Source organism: Ctenopharyngodon idella, chromosome 12 (assembly GCF_019924925.1).
Source record: "Ctenopharyngodon idella isolate HZGC_01 chromosome 12, HZGC01, whole genome shotgun sequence".
Taxonomy (NCBI): Eukaryota; Metazoa; Chordata; class Actinopteri; order Cypriniformes; family Xenocyprididae; genus Ctenopharyngodon; species Ctenopharyngodon idella.
In genome coordinates, this window is record NC_067231.1 from 20,511,459 (window position 1) to 20,537,848 (window position 26,390).

The following is a 26,390-nucleotide window of genomic DNA, read 5'->3' on the forward strand; positions in this document are numbered from 1 at the left end:
TCTTCAAACAGAGATGGAGGGGATGGACGACAAGCACATGTGATTCGTTTTAATATACTGCATATATCTATCCCTTCCTGTTCTCTCTCTCTCTCACACACACACATACATACTGTCTCCCTGCCATTGTTTATCACATGCTCTGATTAGCTGTGTTTACTTGAGTGAAGTGCTGACTGCTGCTTTTACCCTTCAAACCTGTTTGTTGTGGATGAATTAGCTGGGAAATAACTCCTGTTCATTGACCCACGTATCTATCTGATAATACAGTAAAACATTTGATTTGAAGGGTGACGTGGTACGTGAAATGAAACAAAGTTGCTGGTCTTTGAGGGATCAGCTATAGTCTCTCTCCGGACTATCCACGCGTCATGCCGGTAGATTATAGGATTACTAGGCCGACAATTGAATTGAGGAGTTTATTGAGAGGCGTTATTAATATTCACACTGGTGCAGTGGCGTCACTAGGGGCAACATGTACTGAGAGAATGGGGCTGCTCTGACGAATTACCCAGAAGCCTTGGTGCTCACAGAAAAGTTGTTGATGTATACACTTATTTAGCTCCCTATTTTGTATGAGACTGAGAAGTACACTACCATTCAAAAGTTTTGGGCTCAGTAATAGTTTGTATTGTTTTTGAAAGAAGTCTGTTATGCTGCATTTATTTGATCAAAAATACACAAAACGTTCTAATATGCTGATTTGGTGCTCAAGAAACATTTAACAAGAAACAAGAAACAGCATTTATTTGAAATAGAAATCTTTTGTAACATTGTAAAGGTATTTGTCTCTTTTGATCAACTGAATGTGTCCTTGCTGGATGAAAATATTAATTTCTTTTAAAAAAAAAAATCTTACTGACCCCAAACTTTTGAACGGGAACGCATCTTGTCTTTGGATTTAAATAGGTGTTTCTAACTACAAGCAAAGTCCCTTTCAAGGAAAGTCTGTTCACTCAGCGGCCATATTTGCAACGCTTCCGGGCAGCTATTTCGGGCATCCAAGACCAAGTCCTATGTATTCGAATGGGGGAATCCTGAAATCTCAAAAACTGCTTGGTGAACTCCCAATTAAATTACATATTTCAAATCAGCAACAAAATCTGACATGAACCGTCCCATAACTGTTGTTTCTTATGCTAAAATAGCATTAAAAAAGCTTATTTTTCAGGGTAGACGAGCCAGTGCACATGTACAGTCCTATGCCGAGTCTCAGGTTTCTATGGGAACCGGAGCTTCTAATGGCAGCTGCAGTGACGCAATAACTTTATCAGTCAGCGATTGGCTCTTTTACTTAGTAGGCGGATGTATTCCGCCATAGTGTGCGTTGCAGTTTCTCCCATTCATAACTAATAGGAGTGAACCGTCTTTCTATATCTATAGTCTCTGCACTTTTAAAACCAGGAAGGTCGATATATATATATATATATATATATATATATATAAAATAAAAAAATATATATTTAATGCTACTTTTCAAATCTTTAAATATATATTTTATTATTTTACTCTTGTCCCAGCCCAGACATTCTAAAAATGTGGTGAAAAGACAAAAAATAATTATTTAAAATGTTTACAATGTGATAATCTAACCAAACCATGAAATAACTGTGTAAAGTACAGTATGACTGTCCCTCAGTTCTGCCATCATTTCCATCACAACCAACAATTTTGCCTCTAATATTTTTTTTCCTAAAAGTTAGTATTCTTGATTACCAAGGAGACAACAGTAAAGAGCAGCTTGAGATGAAATATGAGACTTGTGCCGTGTAAAGAAAACAATTAAAAAGGTAAATATCACTTAAAATCAGTGTCATTGTAATTTAGTCAAATTATGCAAAAAAAAAAAAAAAAAAAAAAGGACTTACATATGCTAGCTACAAAATTAATCTTATCAAGACAAAGGACTGGTGTCTGCCATTATATTTCAAAAATGTAATTTCCACCACAGAAGGTTATCGAACACAATACATAAACTACATCTGTTGGTGAAAAATAATGACCTCAGACAAAAATGCAATAATTTTGACATTGTTAGTAGACAAACCAGTCCACAGAGCCAAAAGTGTCTATATCTTAAGAAACACCCATATATGGGTTGATATGGTTAAAGGAGATTAGCTGAATTTTAAATAAGGGGAGGATGTGTCTGAGAGAGAGACAGAGGGTGTCAGCATGGGGACGGCACAGACAGCAGGTGTTGGATAAATAGAGGAACTTGAAGTCTATATCATTAGAAAGAAGAAAACAGCTGAATCTTTTGTCACCAAGCGATAGAAAAGAGAAGAATCTGAGCCAAAGATCTTATGCTTTTAACGCTAGCTTGCTATTGCTAGCCTCTCTGAAATTGCCTACCCTACCTTTAAGACATTGAATAAAAGCGAATATCAGTTATAGTGTGTTTCTATGTGGTTGCTAACATTTTCTGTATGGTTAGAAAGTTGTTTTGGTTGGTTGCTTACAAGCCAAAAACAAAAAAACATCTCCCACCCATTTAAGGCAAAAAAGGGATTGGATTCATGTAATATATGTAGCACAGTAATGCTCAAATGTCAGTGGAATAACAGTATGATATCCTTGGCATCAGGGTATCAATGTGATTTCCCCTTCCTGGAAGGCTACACAGTGGGGATCCAGTCTTGCTCTTGCCTTGGCTATAAATGATTGATTGGTTGAGTGGAGCCATAATTACTGTATGCAGTGGTTCCTTTCCATGAGCCGGCACTCTCTGAGAACAACCGTCAAACATTAACAGTCAGGCTTACACATCCATGTGAATCTCTGCAGATGAGAAACCCCTCTCCAATCTTTCAGATCCCCTCAGATCAATTCTCAAACTATTCAAAATATACAGCACACACTTCCTTCCATAAAGCCGCACAACACCCAGCATCACCACATATGTCAGACATCATCTATCACTGCATTATGCAAGCATACAATGAACATCCTGATTTATATCGCCTATATTCTAGAAAATAAGTGTTGCAAAAACATCTGCAGAATGTTATTCTAACATTTTAGAGCCGTATTGCAGATTAAATGACATATTCAAGATGGAAATGCACATCATGTTTGTGCTAAGACACCAGTGATGTCCAAAGACAGTATGAATAAGTATTTTTGTTTGCTACTCCAGGACGCAATGGCAAACCCACTGAAAACTACATTATGACTCATTTACAATACCAGGATAGGGCATTTTATGGGGTGTAAGGATGAGTGATTGTAAAAAAAGGGACCACAGCAGACTAATGGGAAGATTTGTCAGGAATGTGTCCACCGTTTCAGCCATAATCCTGCCAGCGGGATAGTGCTATGATCCAGCTCAGACTTTAGATTAGCCTCACATCCCACTGCCTTATAAACACAAATACCAGCATCTCTGTTCATCTCTTCACTTATATTGTTTACAGTATGCTATATTTTTGGCTCTATGCTATCCTGAAATTCTGCACCTCTACAGATCTCACTTGGTCACTATGACTTGGAACTGCTGCTCGGATACAATCTAAAATTTTCTTGAAAGAAATATTCCTTTGGAAGCTATAAAGTCTTATTTTGGCCATTAATGTAAAAATGCAACACAAATATTTTAACTAATTTCACTGAAAAAAATAAACAAATAAAAATTATATATATATATATATATATATATATGTTTAAACAAATAAAACAAATAATTTTACTAAAAATAAAATTATGTACATACTAAAATTAAGTTGTACTAAATACAAAATAAATAAAAAAAATAAATCTTAAAAAATATAGTAGTTCAAGCTTAAAAAATAGTGAAGTTCAAGTTCAACCAACACCAAAGTTAAAATTATTTTTCTAAATATCTTTACTACAAATATAATTGTACATACTAAAATGAATTTAATTTTGTACTAAATACAATATAAAAAAATAAAACAACTCTTAAAAAATATATTAGCTCATGCAAGACACAAATGCTTACTGAAAAATTATTTTTTTGCAGTGCTACCCTCATAAAAATTAAAATTATACAAAATTACTACTACTTAGATTATTTTTACTTTATTTTAGCTTTAACATAATTTTTTCTGTTAACAAAATATTTCTACACAACTGTACAATAACACAGACAGTCGCATTATGAAAATATGTCTAGCATGAATCAAACATCTCTCCTACTCTCTATCCTCCCTTACCGGGTCCCATGTCAGGAGGTGCCATTTTCTCCAGGATGACATACTCATTAGGGTTAAGGAAGGGCAGCTGCTCCATCATGGACTGTTTGGGTATAAGGTAGAGCACCTCAGCCACATTCCCATCTTCGATAATAGACATTCTCCGAACTGAGTTCTTGCGCTTCACCCGGTCCAGCACCACAGAGTCATCGCTGCGGCTGGAGCCGCACAGTTTGCCAAAGCTGTTAAGATTGGGTAAGTTAGGCATGCCGTTACCCTCAGCCCACTACGACGAGCTACAGAATGAAGTGAGAGGAAATACCATAAAAGATAAACATAAAAGTCGCCTGGTCACACAATAGTGAGTTGTGTTACAGCTGAACCCCAGGTACAAGATTAAACGACCAGATCGCAAGGGTTTATTTGTGTTGTTGGTGAAGCAGCACTGAGCCCCCGCTGAGAGCTCCTTCCTGGTTTACTTAAGCAGATTACGGCCGATGTATTTTTAGTGATTATCTTCACTAGAAAAGGAAAAAGAGCACCTGCATGAGACAGCCCAAGTCATGATTTTATGACCAGATACCCTGCGGATAAAAGTTGCAATTTCAAAAACAGATGCATCCCAGCCTAATCCACTGTGATTGGATGCATATTCTAGAAGATTATAAAGTTTTACATTGAATGGTATTGCAGACGTATATTGCAGTTTAAATCGTATTTAAATCAAATCATGTGACTGGCTTTCACTGAGTCTTTTACGTAATACAAGGCAATGTATCAGCGTCCTTATACTGGATATACTAGGAAATAAAACATATACAATAATGCATTGGCTTGATTAAACTGACATTTCTGATTAAAATAAAGTTCCTCTCTAACCAGAAACGCTTTCATCTGAGCTCGTAAACCCACGCCGAACAAGCGTCCGCATTTAAACTGGCACGTCACCAAAGCTGCTGAAGGGGACCTTGTCTGTGGTACTTTTAGAATCATAAACCCTGCCGCCGTGTCTCATGCGTACCGAGACGCTAATATCACTCACGTACACATTTATGTCTGCGCCAATTATTTTGCAAGGCCATAAAGGGGTATCTCCACGGTTACTGTCGGAGATAAGACCGCTGTTATATCAAAATGTCAATTTTCATTGAGGTTGTTACAATGGTCATTTATTTAAATTATCACATCAGCAGAAAGTGTGCGATATTTGTTTGTTCCATACACTGAGATCAAAGTTTATGATTCCTAACTCTCTCTCAACCACACACAACAAATAAACAAACACATACAACACACATTTACACACACTTTAGTTGATGGCAGCACTGAACTGAGAACAGGATGTGAATTACAGGGGCGTTTGGGAAGTTAGACCCCAAATTTGTGGCTTTTAGTCCATGTTTGTTAGATTTGAGGATGTTTATATGCTAGTATAGCAGATATAAACATTTTATATTCAGTCTTTCTCTTCCATGATGCAGGGAAAACATATTGATGGCTCATATTGCACTATACAGATTTTTGTCCAATCAAATGTTCTTAAGGATAATCATGCCATACAAAAATATTAAATGTACCATTCATACACGCATACTAATATCAACATATCAATAAAACAGTGATGTGCTGCCACTGAGTCATTCATATTGAGAGTCATTCATAGTCACAAAAAGCCACTCAAGCGTTCTTTTCAAGCACACAATATGTTTATGTCAAAGACACCAAATGATCATAGAAATACTATGCTAAAAATCACAGCGCAATATTCCTGCATCCAGATGGATTATAGTCATTCTTATTTTGCGTCATATGTTATAAAACATTCAGGGTATTTAAAACGTACATACAAAAACATTTTAGAAAAGGGGACAAACCCTTCAGTGTGTTCCACCTACAATGAAAGTCAGTGGGGTCCAAAACAACACTGGAACCAAATGACTTTTATGGTGATGAAATAATATTAGATGAGAGGAAAAATTATATTTCAAATGTTTGAGTTTGCTTGTCAAATTTCCATGCAAAACTTCTGCATTCCCTCAAGAAACTTTTTTTTGTGTTTGAAACTTTGTGTTCACTCATAAAAGCACTGAAATATATTTTAATATTTCCATCAGCTGTTTTGACTTTGCAAAATATATATGGGAAGCACTGAAATAGCATTTTTCATTTTTTCCAACACCATGTTCCTTTAAGGACTCAAAAATACTAAGAAATTTTTCAAAATATCTTTTTTGTGCTCCACAGAATAAAGAAAATCATACAAGTAAACGATGACAGAATAAATAAAAAAAAAGTAAACTATCCCTTTAAGTGATTTAGGGAGTAATTAAAAAGTCTTTAAAATAGTTGAAAACTTCACAAAATTGTTTGTCAAAGACAATTTTAGTAGCGTGAGGAAGATTACAACATGTTGCACTGTTTCCATATCACCAAAATTCCTTTTTAAAAAAAAAAAAAAAAAAAAAAAAAGGACCCCCCTGAAAGTCATTTTAATCATGACAACTTTGTTGAATTGTTTTAGCATGTTAATTAATACGACAATGTTAAAGTATCTTGGCAAACTGGATCTGCTATGTACGCTGCTGCTGCAGAGCAAGTATGGATTTGCTTCTGCCAACAGATACACAGACACGCTGCTGTGAGCATGTAAGATACTGCTGCTGCATGAATAGGCAATATAAATTATCTTTATATTAATCAATATTAATAATCTTTAGCAGATCTAGGGCCACGTACACAGGAGTTTCAGGAGTGACAACCGCATTTAAACGTGGGAGTGAATCCCCTAAATTATCATTACGTGTGTATGGAACACAACTCACTCTCGAAAATGCGATGATTGACAGCTTGGAAACCATAGCGACGTTCTGGCGTCTCTCGTGTTTGGTATGCGTTAATGTGACCAAAGTAATATTACAGTGACTTTTATCAGCAATTTAACTAAACACAGTCGACGGAGGCGTCCTGCTTTGTTTATGCTTGTACAGCCTGTTTCACACAGAACGCGCTCTTTCTGTGTTGCCAATGCCATGGTCACTCATTATGAGAGTTTTTGGGCTTGTTGTTTAAGCTCGTCTCATAAAACGAACGGGTTTATTGAGTTATTAAAGTGAGCAGACATGAATCGTGATATTTTGGTCTTATTTCTAGCATAAAGCATTTTGATTTATTTCGGTTTATTATGGGCTTATTCCTGTTCGCTGATTTTTCTAGCTGGCAACTCAAATGAGTCAAGGCTTGTGCTTTCCCTGTGATTCACCGCACATTCAGAAGAGAGACACATCTCCGATGAACTTTAAAAACCATCATTAACAACTAGTTTTTCAGTTCGGTTTCGTACACACTGCATACAATTTCTGTAAATGCGGTTGTCACTACCTGTATTTTTCGGGAGTTAATTCGGTTGTCGAATGCGGCTGTCTCTCCCGTATTTTACTGAACTGTGTGTGTACAGAACGCAATTAAGCACTAAAAGGTGAACTGACAACCGAATTTAGCTGCAGTGTGTACATGGCCTAGGCAGGTGGAGCTGGGGGAGGTAGAGGGATTCAAAGGAAATCTGCAGGACCAGCTTACAGCGAACACTCAACCAGACTACTTGAGCTTGCTTGTTGAGCAAGCAAGCTCAAGCTTTTGCCATACAGTAAATTATGTGATTGCTAGCGAATTGCATGTAAAAGACCTGTGCCATCTAGAGATTCATGACTAATCAAGATATATAATTTGCACACTAGGATTACATCACAGCAGTTAGATAAAGAAGACAAACATGACCAGATATCCTGATATCACAACATTGTTGGCCCTTATGTGATACTTTCCTTTATTCCCACTCCTGTGATGGCTTATTTTTCACATAGAGCCTTTTATCTAAATCTCTTCACCTGTGTGTGTCCTTGTGCATTAAGATAATGACTGTGGAATTACAGATGCAGCTCACCAGTGCCTTGTATGATCCAGGTGGAGGTTATGTGAGCAAGGAGACAATGGAATATGTAATGACTGTTAATGACAGAGTACAATCCAGGAAGTGCCCAGGCCACCTATGTCTATGTCGCCTTATGGGGAGCCGCATAATCACCACTTTAGCCTAAGGGAGATGACTGTCTACCTACCGTGGGCCAAAAAGCATTTGTCAGCTCTACTAAAGCACACTTGCATATACTCATAAGCAAAGAAAAGTGGGTGCCGGGGCACTTTAAAGGTGCAATGTGTAATTTCAACGAGACTAGCTGCAATGATTATCTCACAGAAAGTTCTAGGGCAAAATGTAGAAATGTCTACACCCAACCACACACACTCAAACTCTATCTCAGCCTGACACACACACACACACACACACACACACACACACACACACACACACAAACATTCTTTTAATACTACGAGACACTATTAAGCTCCACATGGTCTATTTTAGGATAAGGAAACTGTCATGATCTGAGTGATGGCTTAAAACACATAGACAAACCAATTTAAAGCACTTAGATAAAATCCATTTTTAAGCAGAACCCAAGATATTAGCAGTGCATCAATCAAACAAGCTAAAATAAGTTTCCATAATTTGAGTATTTAAATCCTTTCATATTACAAGTACTCAAATGTTTGAAATGCCTCACATGACAGAGCAGAGAGGCAGATTAAGTCCTGCTGACATTTTGCAGTGTTGTCATTCAGTCTCTGGCTGTGCTGAACAACACCACAGTGTATCCATTACCTCTGTCACACCCTTCACAGTCCCCTACATGAAGGTTAAACCAATACACAGCTATGAGACAGATCTGGGCGAGAGGTGAAGAAATGAATGCTAAACTCTATTCATTCTCATCTTTCTTTTTCCTTTATTCTTAGTTATTCTAATAGGCTTTTGGCTTTTAATACACAGCAAAGGTATTTTCGCTGGAGGTCTCGGTCATTCTAGAGACTTCCAATGTAAATAAACTAAATTTTCTCTGTAGACACTCTAGAAGTTTCATTAATAAACATTATTGCAGCATATAATGCATATTATTAAATTATATAGATATGTATATCTGTTAACTTAAATTTACATTCTTGTCTATGTAACTAGACTGTACAGTTATAAAACCATATTAACCATATTTTGAAATGATTTTAAAATATAATTATGAGTACAAAATGAGATATGTTATAGTTTTAAAGAAAATGCTGTTAGAATATTTATGAATTATATTTACTGTTCAAAAGTTTGTGATCGGTAATATTTTTTATGCTCACCAAGGCTGCATTTATTTGAATTATTGAATTGTGAAATATTATTAGAATTTCTATTTTAACATATTATCACAGTTTATGTGAAAGTTTTTAACACAGTTTTCTATTTTAACATATTTAAAATGTTATTTATTCCTGTGATGGAAAATCTGGATTTTCAGAAAATATTATTCCAGTCTTCAATGTCATACAATCCTTCAGAAATCATTCTAATATGCTGATTTGTTGCTCAAGAAATATTTATTATTATTAGCAATGTTGCAAACAGTTGTGCTGCTTATTTTTGTAGAAACCATGATAAAAAAAATTCAGGATTCTTTGATGATAGAAGGTTGCAGTATTAATAATAATACTAAACTTATATCATATATATATATATACACACACACATACATACATATATGATATAAGTTTAGCAAATCTATATATATATATCTATATATATATATATATATATATATATAGTTCACTATAGTTCATTGATGTAAGTGAGGATAGCAAAATAAAGTAAACTATGACATATTATACCCAAAGATTCTTCATACAGTGGGCTACCAGTAAAATTTATAAAAATTTGTACCCAAAAATTATTCAGACACTTTGACCTGACCATGTTTTGCTTAAGTGTTATCTGACATAATTAAGATTAATTTTTTTCTGGCACAGTTTAAGTGAATAAACTGTAATAATGAATGAAATGTTCAAGGTGTTTGAATAAAGTTTGGTTTGACTGTATATATATATATATATATATATATATAATATGACAATTCTTCAAGTATGACGTATAAAGCCACTGCACATATCATGTTCAGTCAACTTTGTGTAATGTAAAATGTTCTTCTGTGTCCACACTATGGCCTATTACACATATGTTCTGATCCAGGCAAGGTCAACACAATCAAGCAACTAATCTGCACAGAGAAGTGCACAGGGGCTTGTCCACACACACTTGGAAGCTGGACCTCCTTAACAATGCTACCGGCCATCCATCCATCTTAACATTGTTACATTTGACCAGCCAAGTTGTTGTAGGAAAGAATATGCATGTGTTATCAATGGCTTGGCAAAGCTCATGATGGGACATAGTACTGGATCGGCTCTGGCTCCCCTCAGAGGAAGGTTATTAAACCAGCCATGCATGGTTTAATAACCTTCCTCCAAAACATCAAACAATCGTCCCTTTCATCACCACTCGGGCCCACATTTCATTGCATAACATTTCTCCATGTGGCGTATAGAATTTCTCATGGCAAGAGTGAATCACTTCATAGATGAATGCAGGCAATGTAAAGTGCATCACGACAAGGAGTGCTGGCATTATATAACTCTACTATTCACAATGCATTGAAAACCCAGTCTCTCTCTATTTTGAGACACATTAGATGCACAAGTATATCACTATTATATGACTATTTCAACCTCTGTGCCATGTAAACACATCATAAAGTATGTAAATACATTAATATGGTATGTGTATTAACATACAGACACAAAATACTTTGATATTCAATGTCACAGATCACTATTTTCCAGAGACCCAAAATTAGATAGATTAACAAACCTCAAAACTGCTTTGACTAAATCTTACAAATGTTAATATTCAGATGAATGACAAAATTAAAAATGTGCTGAGATGAGATTTTGTGCCATCTATGATCAAGGGAAAGAATTACATAGTTAGGCCAGGCTAAAAATGCAACACCCAGTTTTGTACAATATGTAAAAGGGAATCCCTCCTCCATTTCTTTATCCACTAAGAGGTCCTTGGTGTGAAGAATGGCAAAAGCCCCAGGTCTATGTAAGGCTGTGAAATTTTGTGTGTTGCTCCACCTAGCTGCACTTTTGAAAAGTGCAAGAAAAATAACTTGTTACACATGAAACCCAGGGCCAAAAACACAGCAAATCTAATCCAATCAAACACAGTCCACTGCACACCATGGCAATTACAAGCTCAAGATCCTCTTCACAGTGTGAAGTATAAGCATAGACACCATAAAAAGGACATACAACAGTGCAGTTGTCATAAGGTAAACCCAATATCGCAAGTACAGTTTCATAAACTTAACATTTAGATGTCAGTAATAAACAGCTCGTCTTATCATAATCTTATTTATGTGATACAGAGTTGAAAAACATTCAAATATTGGTGTGGTTTATGTCTCAAACATTAAGAATGAAGTTGAAAACTCAAATTCCTTGGAGTACAGCATTTGTTTTTTGTTTTTTTTTCTGGTTGTGTGACCCTAATTCAACATCCCTGAAGGAATTTCACTCCAAAAGAGTTTTGCTGTTGAGTTCAAGAAATGTAAGAGGCAGACATATCCATCTTCGTTGAGAAATCTAGAACAAGGTGCTTTTGACATTTTACGACATGGAACTAGATATGTTTCATCACACTGTGAGGATTAAGCGACCGCATCCCTGCTTTGTTTCTCACACACGCTTGCAAACAGATGCATGCTCTCCAGGAGCAATAAAGGTGAAGTGTTATGTGCGGCTCCACCCACTGGCTGTCAAGATACTGAACCTGATTAAACTGGCTCATCGTGAAACGCCCTGCAACACAGCAAAGTAGGCATGTGCCACATCTGCTCCATGGTTCAAAATGCAAAAAAACACACTCTCATGAACACCCACAGAGAGAGACTGTGAGAAAGAGGAAGAAAAAGAGAGTCTTATCAACTTTGCATTAAATGGTTACACTTGAGAGAATATTGTAACAACAAACCTCCTGCTTTTTGTCTTCAACAACTGCCTGTGCTCATTGGACTCACTTGAGGAGAGGAAATGTTGGGGAAATTCTTTCATGATGTTGTAATCCTTTCCAGTTAAGAGTTTTTTTTTTCCCTCTGTATTTTATGTGAGGCTGGTTCGAGTTATATTCCTGGCGATTATGGTCTACCGTGCAAACAGACCGACCCACAATGTCAGATGTTGCTCGGAAGCATTGTGGGGGTGTTTATTTGTTTGGACGACCTTCAGACCTTCAGACCTTGAGCCAACATCAGAATCAAACCTTAAGAGCCCTTGCAGCCCTTAAGAGAGTCCCATTACAGACCCACGAGCACCAGAGCAAACAGCACCTGAGTCTCTGTGGAGAACAAGGTGCAAGCAAGCAAGACAAAAACAAATCTAACACTGTGTCCAAACCAGATGTGATACCACAAGCAAAACAGCAATGAGTGTGAAAAGGCTGCACAACACAGTCAATCTGAACATGTTTGATGTGTACAGTTACAGTATATGGAGAGGGAGTATGGACCAATGAGATTTCACTGTAGGCGGGGCTACACAGCGAAACACAGGAATAGAATAAAGTGGTGAAATATCCTGTCACTCATGGAGGACTATGATGATCATTTAATGAAATGAATCAATCATTCAATTATCAATTTATGAAATGTAAATAGATAAACCATTTATAAATGCACTTAAATAAATAGATAATAGATAAATATTTAAAATGGTTTAATTTATGTTTAAAATGTAACAATAGATTGATAATTGATATTGGATTGTTAATATGATAAAGAAAAGTAAATGGCAAATGAGAGAAAAAATAAATTAGTAAATGTTTAAAAAAATAATAAGTAAAAAAATTATTTAATTACCATTTTAGAAATAATTATTTTTTATTATTTAGTGTCACATGAATTTTTTTAAACATGAGCTTTACTTCTAGCCAAATTATGACATTTTGAAAAGTGATTTATTCATTTTAATTTTTTTAAATTAATATATTGATAATCGATTCCTTTAGTTCATCATTAAAGGGATAGTTCACCCAAAAATGAAAATTCTATCATTTACTCACCCTCAAGTTGTTCCAAACCTGTATTTCTTTCTTCTGCTGAACACAAAATAAGATATTTTAAAGATTATGGTTAACCAAACAGTTGATGAACACACTGACTTCCATAATATGAAAAAAAAAAAAATACTATGGAAGTCAATGAGGCAAATCAACTGTTTGGTTACAAACAAATCTTATTTTGTGTTCAGCAGAAGAAAGAAATTCATACAGGTTTGGAACAACTTGAGGGTGAGTAAATGATGACAGAATTTTTATTTTTGGGTGAACTATCCCTTTAAGTGGCACTTAAAAAGTTCTCCACATTTGCTAGTTGCACTAAAGTTTATGGAAAAAATAGATTTTATCGTTAGCCACTTTATAGCTTTGTGCCTGTTTAGAACACCGTATAAAAGCATCTAATTGTATCTGAAATGCGTCTTAACATTTGAGCATTTAAATGCTTTTAATGGGTTCATAACTCAAAAATCTATTTGCTAATGCACCATTTAGTACATCGCTGCAAAAAGCAGTGTTTATAAAATAATTGCCCACAAAATATCATATGCAGTGTCAGACTGTGCAGAATATATACTGTAGGAATAGTGTAACAGGGAAGAGAAAGCTCTCCCAGGGTCTAATCACACATGAGATTGCATGTTAGCTGCAGCTCTAAAATGATGTCATGTAGCCATTGGCGATGGCCTTGTCGCATGCAAAGCACTATTCATCCGCTGTCATGCTCTCCTTTCAGTAATGTAAGCATAACTATCAGATCTGCAGATTTGAAAAGCACATAGATAAGTACAGATACATAGATACATAAATAAGTATACACACATAAATTTGTATGTCTTAATTTTATTTAAGAAAAAGTGAATATATATAATTGAATATATATATATTCAAATCATCATCACTATGAAGGGTTAATGCCCTAAAGTCATTAACCCTTTATATACTCGGGACGTCATCCACTTCCCTTTCCCTCATCAATCTTCTTATTATTCCTCAATATATTCATTATAAACAATATAACAAGAAAAAAAATAATTATAAAAGAATATCTGTTTTCTACGGAGCCCTGGACATGATATGCAGGAAAAAAAAAGTAGGCTAAATCGTGCGCACGATTTACTAATTCATTCCCTTGATTTACTAAAACGTGTGCACGATTTACTATTTCGTTCCTTCGATTTATAAATCATGTGCATGATTTATAAATCGAAGGAACGAATTAGTAAATCGTGTGCACGATTTTATTTTAATTTTTTTCTTGCATGTCATGTGCGGGACTCCGTAGTTTTCTATTTAATTTTTTGTTAAAATAAAGTGTATAGGGTCATTAGGGACCTGAGGTATGTAATAGTTATGTAATTTCTGCTCAACAATTGAACCTCTGATGACTCAATAAATGCAATTCACCTTTATTCCTCAAAGTGGCGATGTCTGATACACAATGATGGCATGATATTTCACTCATAATTACCGCAGGCATAAAACAAAAGAATCCACAAGTATCATCGGCAAAACTTTAAATGGCTCAGCGATTTACTGCAGAGCAAGTACTGTACGCAATCAAATCTTAGTGTCACTGTCACTTGATAGTGGATCTGGTGAAGAAGCAGTCAGCGATCAAAATATTGATTTTGAAGATGTTAAAAATGATAGTTTTATAAACTGGGGAAAACAGCACTGGTGTCCTTACCAGTGCTGTTTTCCCCAGTTTATAAAACTATCATTTTACTATCATAAGAATATCATAAAACTATCATGCTGTTTAATTCTTCTCAAATTTAAAGGTGCAATATGTAATATTTTTGCAGTAAAATTTCCAAAAACCACTAGGCTAGTTAAATATTTTGTTCACTTGAGTAGTTACAATATCCCAAATGTTTCCAACTATTTGTAAATCGTGAGAAAATTGAAATTTTAACCAAGGCTCCGGGACGTGTGAGGAGTCGCCTGTCAATTGCGTCATACCTGCGTTACCCTCGGTTTCCGGTTTTATTTTGTAGAAACCATGGAAACACCAGACGCTTTAATGTATTATACTTTTTAATAGACAAGGCAACAACTGTTTTGATATATTTATAGACAGAAAACTAATTGTTGTTATATAGCTCAACACGTTTATTCTTATTGTTTAAATCTAATTTTCTTGATTTTTTGCGAGTACCATGCCTCAGAGAAAAACACTATTTTGTCAAGTAGCTAACATAGCATAATCAGATGCAGCTTTATTTTTAGTAACAGTAATACAGAATTTTCTCCATCATACAATACGTTTTAAAATTAATTGCATGCCATTTATCAACACAAGCCAGCATTTAATATGATATGTAAGTAATGTTATAACATCATTTTCAACACTCTCAAATGTATCTAATATGATAAACAGAGCTGCGTTACCTCATACTCATGACCAGAAAAGCGGAAGCGGCGCCGGCGACTGTGGCATAATAAAAGTTCCGCTGCTCGTGAGGCGTGTGTTGCGCTCCAGCGGCCTCATTCAGCTCCCACAACACTCGGTCCTGCTCTGCTTCATACTACAATAATGTTAATAATCGCATCCATGAACATGATTTCTTCCCGAGTCCTATCCCTATTCTTTTGCACCGTCCGTTGAGGTGAAGACCACATGTCCCAAGATTCCACGCTCAAACTTGGCGTCATCACGCTACGCCTTTGTTTTGAATAGGCCTCTAGCGACCTCTAGCGGACAAAAGTTTTACATATTGCACCTTTAACCCTTCCAAGTTCCAAAAGGTAACAAAATATGCTTTATTTTTTTTATTCTTTTGTAATTGTTAAAATATCAGGAGAGTTTTATATGATTGCAACAGTTAGACATCCATCCATATTATAGATATAGATCCGGGTCGCTAAAGACCCGAATATATAATAATGATAGGTGAAACTTTCATGCATTTAAGGCTTAAAAAAGTCATATAATGAAAATGAAGTGTTAAAAAGAAGATGAAAATTGTCATGAAAAATAACATTATAAGTGGACTTCAAGGAGAAAAATTTAATCAAATATTAAAAAGAAAAAAAATGACCCCTTTAAAAAAAGCCCTGACTGTGCCATGTCAGTGAGCATCATTCAGACAGGCATGATCATTCTCTGAGCTGGAGGGGGGCTTTAAAATAACACATTCAGACACTGCAAGCAAGCGAAAATGCCTTGACAAATGCTCCATATATCTCAAATTTGGAGATTCCCCTGAGCATTAGTTGTGGTATCACTGTATCAGAAGGTCAGTTTCTATATCCTGTGGGTTCACAGAATAAGGCTGGGTAAACATGAGAGCCCAACACACTGCTAGAAACACACAGGGCACTGGCCTGGGGAACAAAACGGATGCTACTGTTTCAGTAATGTCTGATCCTGTTAGGAGTCCATGTGCTGCTCCCGAGCCACAGTCTGCAGAGCTGTTATTAATACAACTGTGCCCCGCTAAGATGTAATTAATGTGATTGCTTCTGCTCTTACTGCAGGTGGTCTTCCTGGATGGAGCAATTAAGACCTCATATACTGCTGTGACCTTGTAGATGACCCACAAACCCACTTTGCCAGGAAAACTGCAAACATTGCTCTCATAACTTTGCTCAGAATATTACAAGATCTTGCCAGCCTAATCGGATTCTGTCTTTCATCCTAAGTGGACGTCCATGCATCAATATTCATAAGTGGATCAATCACGACTACAAGATTATTACCGTGATGTAGCCTATTGAAACATTAAGTCAAATAAATGATGGCGGTCTAACTTAGCCAAATCAATCTTTTTGAAGAAAAGCAACTGTTATAGTTCCACACCACAATAACCTGTCACAATTTTCTTGTAGACACATTTTTTTAATAGAAATTATTGCTTAAGTAATTAGTTATAACTGCTTTCAAATGAGGCTTTTCTCTTTTCAGGTGACTCTGTTTGCCTTGATTATGGTTTGAAGGCTCTGCAGTTTTTAATCATGTTACTGCATAATTTAAAGGGTTAGTTCAGCCCTAAATGAAAATTCTGTCATTAATTACTCACCCTCATGTCATCGTTCCAAACCCGTAAGACTTTCGTTCATCTTCCGAACACAAATAAAGATCTTTTTGATTAAATCTGACAGCATTCTTTCCTTTCATTGCCTTTGCAACTTGATCTTTGACGCTTCAAAAAGTTCATAAAGAGATCGGAAAACTAATCCATATGAATCAAGCCATTTAGTCCAAATTTTCTGAAGAGACTTGATCACTTTTTATGATGAACAGATTTAATTTAGGCTTTTACTTACATATAAACCTTGATCAGCGAACATAAAGAGATGCTCAACCGAACTTGAATGACATGCGAAAACAAAAGCTCAAACGTGCTGCATAACCAATGAGGTTCATTCTTGTGTGTTATGAACTTTTTGAAGCGTCAAAGATCAAGTTGCAAAGGCAGTCTATAGAAGGACAGAATGCTGTCAGATTTAATCAAAAATATCTTCATTTGTGTTCTGAAGATAAACGAAAGTCTTATGGGTTTGGAACGACAAGAGGGTGAGTAATTAATGACAGAATTTTCATTTTGGTGTGAACTAAGTATTTCTTGTTAAAAAGAAAGAAAAAACACAGATAAAATGCTTTCTAATGTCAAAATTCACTCCAACCCACATAATATACAAATTCTTTTTATGACTGTTTACCATACTTTTCACACAAATCTCCAGTTATTTTCTAAATCTGGATTCTTTTAGTAAAAGTAACCAAAGGGGGCAAAGCATAGCAAAAGGCCAGTTATTTTCGAAGTTGATGGGCAAAAAACTGTCCTAAGAAAAAAAAAAAAGAAGGAAAAGAAGAGAAAATCGCTTTCTGATGTAATAAAGTATGTAAAAACAGATGGTCTGTAAATGTAATAAATTGGATGATTGTGCAATTTTAAACCACGGCCAAAGGGGCAGATTTGGACACACACTTAGACTTTCCATTGATTTCAGTTGTTTTAATACTGAGTTAATTACACTTTCTATCATCACCTAAGCATAACCCTTAATCATAACCCTAAAATCCTTAAACCTCAGATTTCAGATTTTTCTCTGTTTATTAATCCGTTTTCCTCATTGACACTGTTGGATTGTCCTCACAGTTTAGGTTATTTCATGTTTTACTGTCTTTGTGAGGACACCCAAATGTCAAGCACAAAAAAAGTTACTTAAAGTCAGCTTCTTCAATATTTTCACAAGGTCACTAATAAGAGGCAAAGAAGAAAAGGGATCAAATGCACTCTGGATTTTGTGATTAAGATTTTTTACTACAGTGTAGAGCATAATGATCCTTTGTTTTGAGAAGGATCTGTAGGTTTACTTTTAGCCACATCTTCTACAATAACACAGGAAATAATTGGGACAAAAGTCGGCTGGTAGCCAGTAATATCAGCAGCCCTTTCCCCCACTGGTCTGTAACTGGTCTGTGGACTTCTGTCCACAAAGAGCGATAAACTAAGGAAAGCGAACTGGCTTTGACATGAACCAGGCCTCAGGAAAACGTGGTCTGATACATTTGAGCAAATGCACTGTAAGATAAATTCCCAACTGAAGCTGAGCATTTATTTTGTAGGCTCTCGAGTGGCTCTGGAGCTGAGCGCAGATGAAGCATTCGTCAGGATGGCATTTTTTTTTTTTGCGCAGAAGCACAGAATCAGCAGCCCACAGGGAATACAAAGCTCAGGAGTGTGTGGTCAGCTGGAATCAGAATGATGGGCTCCATCTGCTCCTCACACACCTGCATATTTTATATATATATATATATATATATATATATATATATATAGAGATAGATAGATAGATAAATAGATAGATAGATAGATATAGATAGATAGATATATACTATCTATATATATATATATATATAAAATCAGAATGATGGGCTCCATCTGGTCCTCACACACCTGCATATTATATATATATATATATAGATAGATAGAGATATATATATATATATATATGTGTATAGATAGATAGATAGATAGATGGATGTGTATTGTTTGTATGTATCTGAAACAGAATGAAATGAATGGGGAATATTGGAATAAAAGAATTATCCTGTGTGACCTTTTAAATGTCAAAGAAATATTTTGTGCTTTCTTTCTTTAAAGAATTATTTATAAAACTTCTGGTGTTTTTGGTTAGACTGCATTGAGATGTCAGTCTCCACTGCTAAATGACGCCTGGACTCATTCAAACTTAGGTTATCTTATAAGCACAGGGTGGTGTAGAACATGTCTAAAACAAAACCCACTGAACTATGCACATGGAAATGTTTCTAACTTTCATTCCTCTGGCTCCTACCCAGCTCCTGCCATTGTTTCAGGGGCAGCTGATCCACTGATGTGACTTCATACAGGATCTCCATGGAACTTCTAAACAATATGAACCTCACCAACCCTCACAAGTGGAATGGACATAGAAAGAAAGAGGAAGAAACACAGAGTGCCAAAGTACGAGTCATACATTGGGTTCAAAGAGTTTGAGATGGTGACATAAGGCAGGATTGCAAGTTCAAGTCCTGCCACTGGTTCTTCCATCACCCCTTCCCCCTCTCCACTTGACCAGCTCATCCAAAGAGAGGTGACATCCTAGTTATAGGAATGTTGTGGGTCCGGGCACGGCCGGCTGAGGGCGGCTTGGGAACAGAGAGAGGCAGAGGGGCAGCTTCCTGGTGGGATCAAGCTTAATTAAGCCTAGAACAACAATTAAAGCCCTGTGGCTTTCATGAGGCTGAAACCCCAGCAATCAGCAAGCATGCTCCACTTCCCATGGTCATTCTAACTGTGGCAGGTCTGCTGTGCAGAGAACCACCAAGTCCACACAAAGAAACAAATCCAACGGCTAAAGATCAGCATCTTGCCGTTCAAAGACTAAAAATAAGAACAAAAATAAGATTAAGGCTTCTTGAATAACTAATTTTAAACTTTTTCATTTGGTCTGTTTTTTGTTTTTTTTGCACATTTTACAGACCGCGAGTCTGTGGCATTAGTAAGACTCTTTCAGCATGTTACATCGTTACACCAGTAGGTGGTGACAAGTGATTGTCCTGAATCAAAGTCATCTTGATTCATTGAATGAATGAGTCATTGAATAAATCACTGAATCATTTTGTTAACTGATTCATTCAAATCCGCTAATTTATTCAGAAACAAAACTACTACTTTTATGAATGAGTCATTGAATCATTCACACAACCAATTTGTTCATTCACACAAGTGCCTGGCTTTGTGGCCAAGTTTACACAGCAGCATAATACAGTTGACAGTATACATTTACATTGACACAGTTTATTACGCATATATCTCATGTGTTTTGTGTGGTTTTATGTGTGGTTTTGGTAACTTACAAAAGATGGAGATATGCGCCGTCGTTATATTTACTTTTAATATTTATATTTAGTCACTGTTGCTATGGTTATAGGTTCAATATTTAAAGCTAGCGCAACAACAGGAGGGCTGCCGTCAATTACTTGATCATAAGGTAGAGACTCGAATGCCAAATGCAATATTGCATTAACATAACAATTTAAGAGACACAACGTTACAGCTGTCAATCCTAAACATCAAACGGTGTAGCATGTGATTAAGATTATTGAATCACTCACCCAAGTGATTCATTCCAAAATACTGATTCATTTAAGAACGAAACAGCACTGTAAATGAGTTTATTATAAATGATTTATCCATGCACATCACTTTTTGAAATTCATGTGCCTTCGTAATCTTTAAAGGCACAATACATTTTCGCTGCTAGAGGACGCTTATTCAAAACAAAGGCGTAGCTTAATGACGCCTTGATTTCGTGGAATCATGGAAGGTGTTGTCTTCATGTCTACAGCCGGTGGAAAAGAATCTGATGGGACTCTGTCAGAAATCATGTTCATGGATGAGCTAATGTATAAAAAAAGATTTATTAACATTACTGTAGTATGAAGCAGGGTGGGGCTGAAAGCTGTTGGAGCGGAACAAGGCCACTGAAGCGATTGCTAATGAGAGACAAGCGCGGCACACAGCTCGAAAGCAGTGGAGCAGACAACCGCTTCCACTTCTTCCGGTCATGCGTATGTGGGTTAAAGCAGTGCTGTTTTATCATATTAGATACATTTGTGTGTTGAAAGTTGTTATAATGCTATTCTGTGCGTTCGTTAGGCGGCTACTGTGAGACACTTAATGCACACTGCAGTAAGCTAGATCGATATTGGTAAAACATGGTACTCGCGGTAAATCAAGAAAACGATATTTAAACAATAAGACTTACTGTGTTAAGCTGTATAACAATTAGTTTTCTGTTGATGAATGTATCCAAACAGTTGTCTAATAAAACACATAATATATTAAAGTGTCTTTGGTGTTTCAATGGTTTCTACAAAATAAAACCGGAAATCGAGGGTAACGCGGGCATGATGTCATTAATAGGCGTCGCACAGATGCGCTCCGTGTCCTGGATAAAATGACTTTTTTCTCAGGATTTAAACATTCTTGAAAACATTTGGGATAATGTAAGTACACAAGTCAACAAAATATATAACATTGTTCTAGTGGTTTTTGTTATTTAAATCCAAAAATCTTACATATTGTGCCTTTAATCAAAATAACTTTCCCTCCCTCTTGCAATGACATCTCTGATGATGTGTTTTTAGGTGTGAGGGCGGGACAACCTGTCACTCACATGAGATCACAGCAATAGCAAACCACAACGATTCAACAATCCAATCGGTTCCCAATGGACAAAATCAAGTCCCGTCCTATATTTTTTCTTGTTCGAGTAGCTGCTTCACTATGATATATGTCACAATAGGGAAGAAAAGACTATGACAACTTCCGACTTGAACCACTTGTTTTTAGAACTGTTGCATAACAGCTTCATAGAAGTGCCATTACCATATCGCAAAACAGTATATTTTGGGATAGTTTTTTGCAGGATCCAATTATTTAGCTTAATTGACTGTGTTAAAGCTATGTGCAAGAATGATTCATACTATTTATCCAGCAAATGCAATTCTGACTCAACTCGAGTGAATGAGCAGGACACAAAGAAAGCGTAGCAGTGAGCTGGACAGTAGCAATTATGATGTGTCATTCTGCTGATGTTAAGTGATTGTGTTTCTGTGTCTTTGAGGCAAAGCCAAACAGAGTAGGTTCTATTGCAGCAAAACTCCAGGCACTCTGGCCTCCATCCTGCTCACCCCATCAAGAGACAAACCTGAGTCTGACAGCCACTTAAAGCAATGATAAGAGACATATCTTACAGGATAACCTGAATTTGGACAGTGATAAGTAGAGCACACCTCATTTACAATCCTCAGTCTAATCAGTCTGGAAATAACTCAAGTTATAATTTAGTTTCATAATTTAGAATGATTTTTTTTTTTTTTTTTGCATTTTATTACTTTAAAGTAATAGACAGTAAATGATAACATGACCTATCCTTTTAAGAAACACTGAAAATTATTATGATGAGGTTGTTTTTCCTTCTCAAAAACTGCCAATTTCTGAAGGTGAAAGTAATAAGGCTGTCACAAATGCATCTTTCCTGGAGAATTTATGTTAGCGCTGTTGGGAAAGAAAACAGTGGTATCACTGCTCTGATTAAAGCCCAAAGAAAAGCAAGTCTTGAGAGGTTCCTGCTCACTGAATGTTGTTAGAGACGGTTTACTTTTCAGATTCTCACACTGATTTCAGCTGACAGCTTTAACTGGGCTTCCCTAGGGGCCAACAATGATCTTAGGTCCGAGAAATGGAGAAACAGAGAAAGAGAGGAAATCTACCACAGATATATGAGTGAACAAAGGGGAGGATATTAAGAATGTGCCAGTTAAGTATTTAATTATTTGTTCTTTTGAATAGGGGTGACCAGAGCTAATTTTTTCAATTTCTGCATAGTTATATACCTTAAAGTTACAAAAAAAAGTAATTGAATATACCCTATTGCCCAAGGAAAAAGATACAGCTCTTTTAACACACATTAACCATTATTGAGGCATGACAACATGCCTCAATAGCAGGGCATGTTTTTGAGATATAAGCCACAATAGAACTTGTCATTAAATAAGCTTCCCAACTAAATCTAAACAGTAAACAATTATGGAATGCAAAACAATTATTACAAATTTGTGTAATTGTACATTTAACACAAAGCTTAATATACTGAGATACAGCCCTTCTGACAATCTCCTTGTCTGACAACTAGCCCCAGTCTCTACTACCTTATGCATTCTTTCTCTGTCAAACTAATTCCATAGTTTTAAAGGCATTTGTTTGTTATAACTGCACTCCAGTGACCTCACTGATTAAAATTAAATTACTGGACACCTGGGTCCCCTACTTATGAATTCTTTCCATTTTCATACTTTTACAGATGTTTAGTGTTATTATAACTGCACTCCAGTGACCCCACTGATTAAAATGAAATTACTGGACACTTGGGTAAAGGCTTGCCGATCTCAAGTGCAAAGGTTAAAGTGAACTCTATTACCCCTGGCTACTAGGGGTTGTAGGTAAGAAAAAACATGGACTAGCACTTGCAAGACAGTGGTATGAATGGGACTTTACCAAAATATAACGGTTTGAAAGCAAACTCAAGACCAAAGTTAAACACACTTTCAGCCATGTCTGATGCCAAAAACCACCACATATCTATATACAGACATATTCTGCATCTAATTCAGTTTTGAAGAAGCACCATTCTTGAGAACAACTATATAACTAAAAAAAAACAAAAAAAAACTACAGTATATGAATTATGATGCCAGTAGTGATACTGGCATTTATCCACTGCCTCTCTAGCAGAGATCACAAAGCAAGTCTCAGACTCATGCTGTAGTCACACTCAAGTCACAAATGCTAAATGAGTAATGTTGCAACACTTTTTAAGAATAATTTCTTGGACATGCAAGTTTTTAAACACATGCTGTAATTATAGCATGGTAGAGGCTTCTGACTGTGGCTCATGGTAGCAGTAGCCTGATTCTTTAAATAGACTCAGCACCACAAATCATCTGCAGAGGTTGCGGTGAGTATAATTGAAGTCCAGAAACCATTTGAACTGTCAAAGCAAGAATAATAAAAAGAAACATTCAGTGGGCGTAAACACTCGCGTGACGCTAATCTGAAAGGAAGAGCATCCAACAGTGAGAGGCAAAATGCAAATATTACACTCCTCTAATGGGCTTCTTGCTTTGTTTCTTCTCTGTGTCCTTTCTTGAACTCAGGAAAGAAGTTAATTTCTTTCTTTAACCCTAAATCCGTAAAAATACACAATAAATACCACACCATATAACAAGACTTTAAAAAAGGAATACCTAAACCAATTATGTGAGATATTATGAAATGCCAAAAGGGAAATTAACCAAAACTGTCTCTCAACGTTTTTTCTTTTTACACAAATTATGTTAATCCATCAATAATCTATAAACAAATAAAATTCCATCACTTAAGAACCTGAAAAAAAGAACTTTTCTTTTAAGCAGGTCTAATCAGGTTTAGTTTAGGAGAAGAGGAGGGTTAGTAAGTCATTACCAAACATTATATTTGCTAAACAGATAATTATCATTAATTACTGCACATACATCAATATGAAAATATGTGAATCAAAGTTTGATGACAAATGTAGCTAATATATATTAACTAATGGTCTGATTATTTATAATACAGCTTAATAATGTTTGTATTTATTTAGAATAAGTTCTATGATACCGCATGTTACTAGTTTAACTCAGGTGAAGTGTCAGATTTGATAACTGTTTCCAGACAGGTGTAGAGACATGAAAGTCTCACTGTGTCTCAATAAGTTCAAATGTGGCTTAATTTTCAGGAGAAACAAACACGTGTCAAACTGTTTTATATTGACCTTTCTTGAGTACATACAACATTTGTCTTTGCAAATTAGAAAATTGCACTTTAAAACTACATAAAAACGGTTTACCTCTTGTTGACATGATGCAGTAGGCTATGAGAAGCTGCGGATTTTCTTCCTGAAATGATGATGGTCGGCAATATGCCTTTCAAATCAAAATATAGTCCTCCGAGTTCAGATAAATGGAAAGTGTGCGAGCTCTATGTCCATGAGCAGCGGAGCAGCTCTGTCGCTCGGCATCAGTGATCACTACAAAGCGCGAGAGAGAGAATAACGGGAACCAGAGGCTTACACAATGGGCGTGTCCTGCATGCATGATGGACTGACTGCTGCACGGTATGTGGCTTCAGTTAGAACTGAAGCAGTTCTATTTTGACTAGCTACTCCTGTGAATAACTATTGTTTTGCTGACTTTAACAAATTGTGATGGTGCTTTTTAAGTTTTTATATATTACAGATAGGCTATATATTTTATATATTTCTGCTTTATCTTTCTCTTTTTCTTTCTCTTTCGATAAATGTCAGTGTGATCTGCCCAGTGTATAAAGGTTCACACTTGGTTAAAATGTAACGTCTCATTAAAAAAGCAAACATAATAATTAAAATAATAACAACAACGTTATAAAAAAAAAAAAAAAAAACCCTAGCCTAACTGTATAAAACTTATTAGCCTATAGCTAATTATTACTATTAGAGATTTTTTCTAAATTCTGTAATATTGAAAACAAACAAATAACTGACACATTGTGTTTGTTTATCCTATGTCTAAATACTGCTTCGGTGGTAGGCCTATATGTTAGTGGGTAAATATCGCCATCATGTGGTAAATTAATATTTTACTGTGAGCTTCAAATAGGCTGTATCTTCCACACCTATAAATTAGGCCTCACTTAGGTCTATTAATAATTGACGATACATACACTGCTATGTTGGTGGATTTTTTTTTCATACCAGTTAGTAAAATACGAAGGACGAAAATATTTATATAGGCCTAAAGAAGCAGCAAATAACATATTTTATGGTGAAGGCCCAGTTTTCCCTGTGCGTGCGTGCGCACACGCAGCACGCGATGTAATATAAAAGTTGTCAGCCGCAACTGATCTAGAGTCAGCTTTCGCATTTCAATTATAGTTAAGATCTGCACGTGGCTGCTATGGGAAACATATCCTGGCATTTGCGAGCTTTGTCCCGGGGCAGGAATCAGTGGGCAATGGATTGAGTGAGATATTCTGAGCTAAAGTCAAAAATAAATGTGTATGTTTGAGGTATAATAGCAGAATATACTCCTCGCGACTGCAAGTTAAAGGGATAGTTCACCCAAAAATGAA

The 26,390-nt window shown here is 36.0% G+C and overlaps 1 protein-coding gene across 1 annotated transcript in view; it reads right to left on the minus strand.

Moving 5' to 3' along the window:
• Positions 1-25,347, minus strand: part of ablim1b (actin binding LIM protein 1b) — an 89,691-nt gene extending 64,344 nt beyond the window's left edge. The window contains exon 1 of the mRNA XM_051913561.1: positions 25,132-25,347. Coding sequence (XP_051769521.1) covers positions 25,132-25,144 — 13 coding nt within the window. The 5' untranslated portion in view covers positions 25,145-25,347. The remainder of the gene's footprint in view (positions 1-25,131) is intronic.
• Between the last annotated feature and the right edge of the window lie 1,043 nt (positions 25,348-26,390).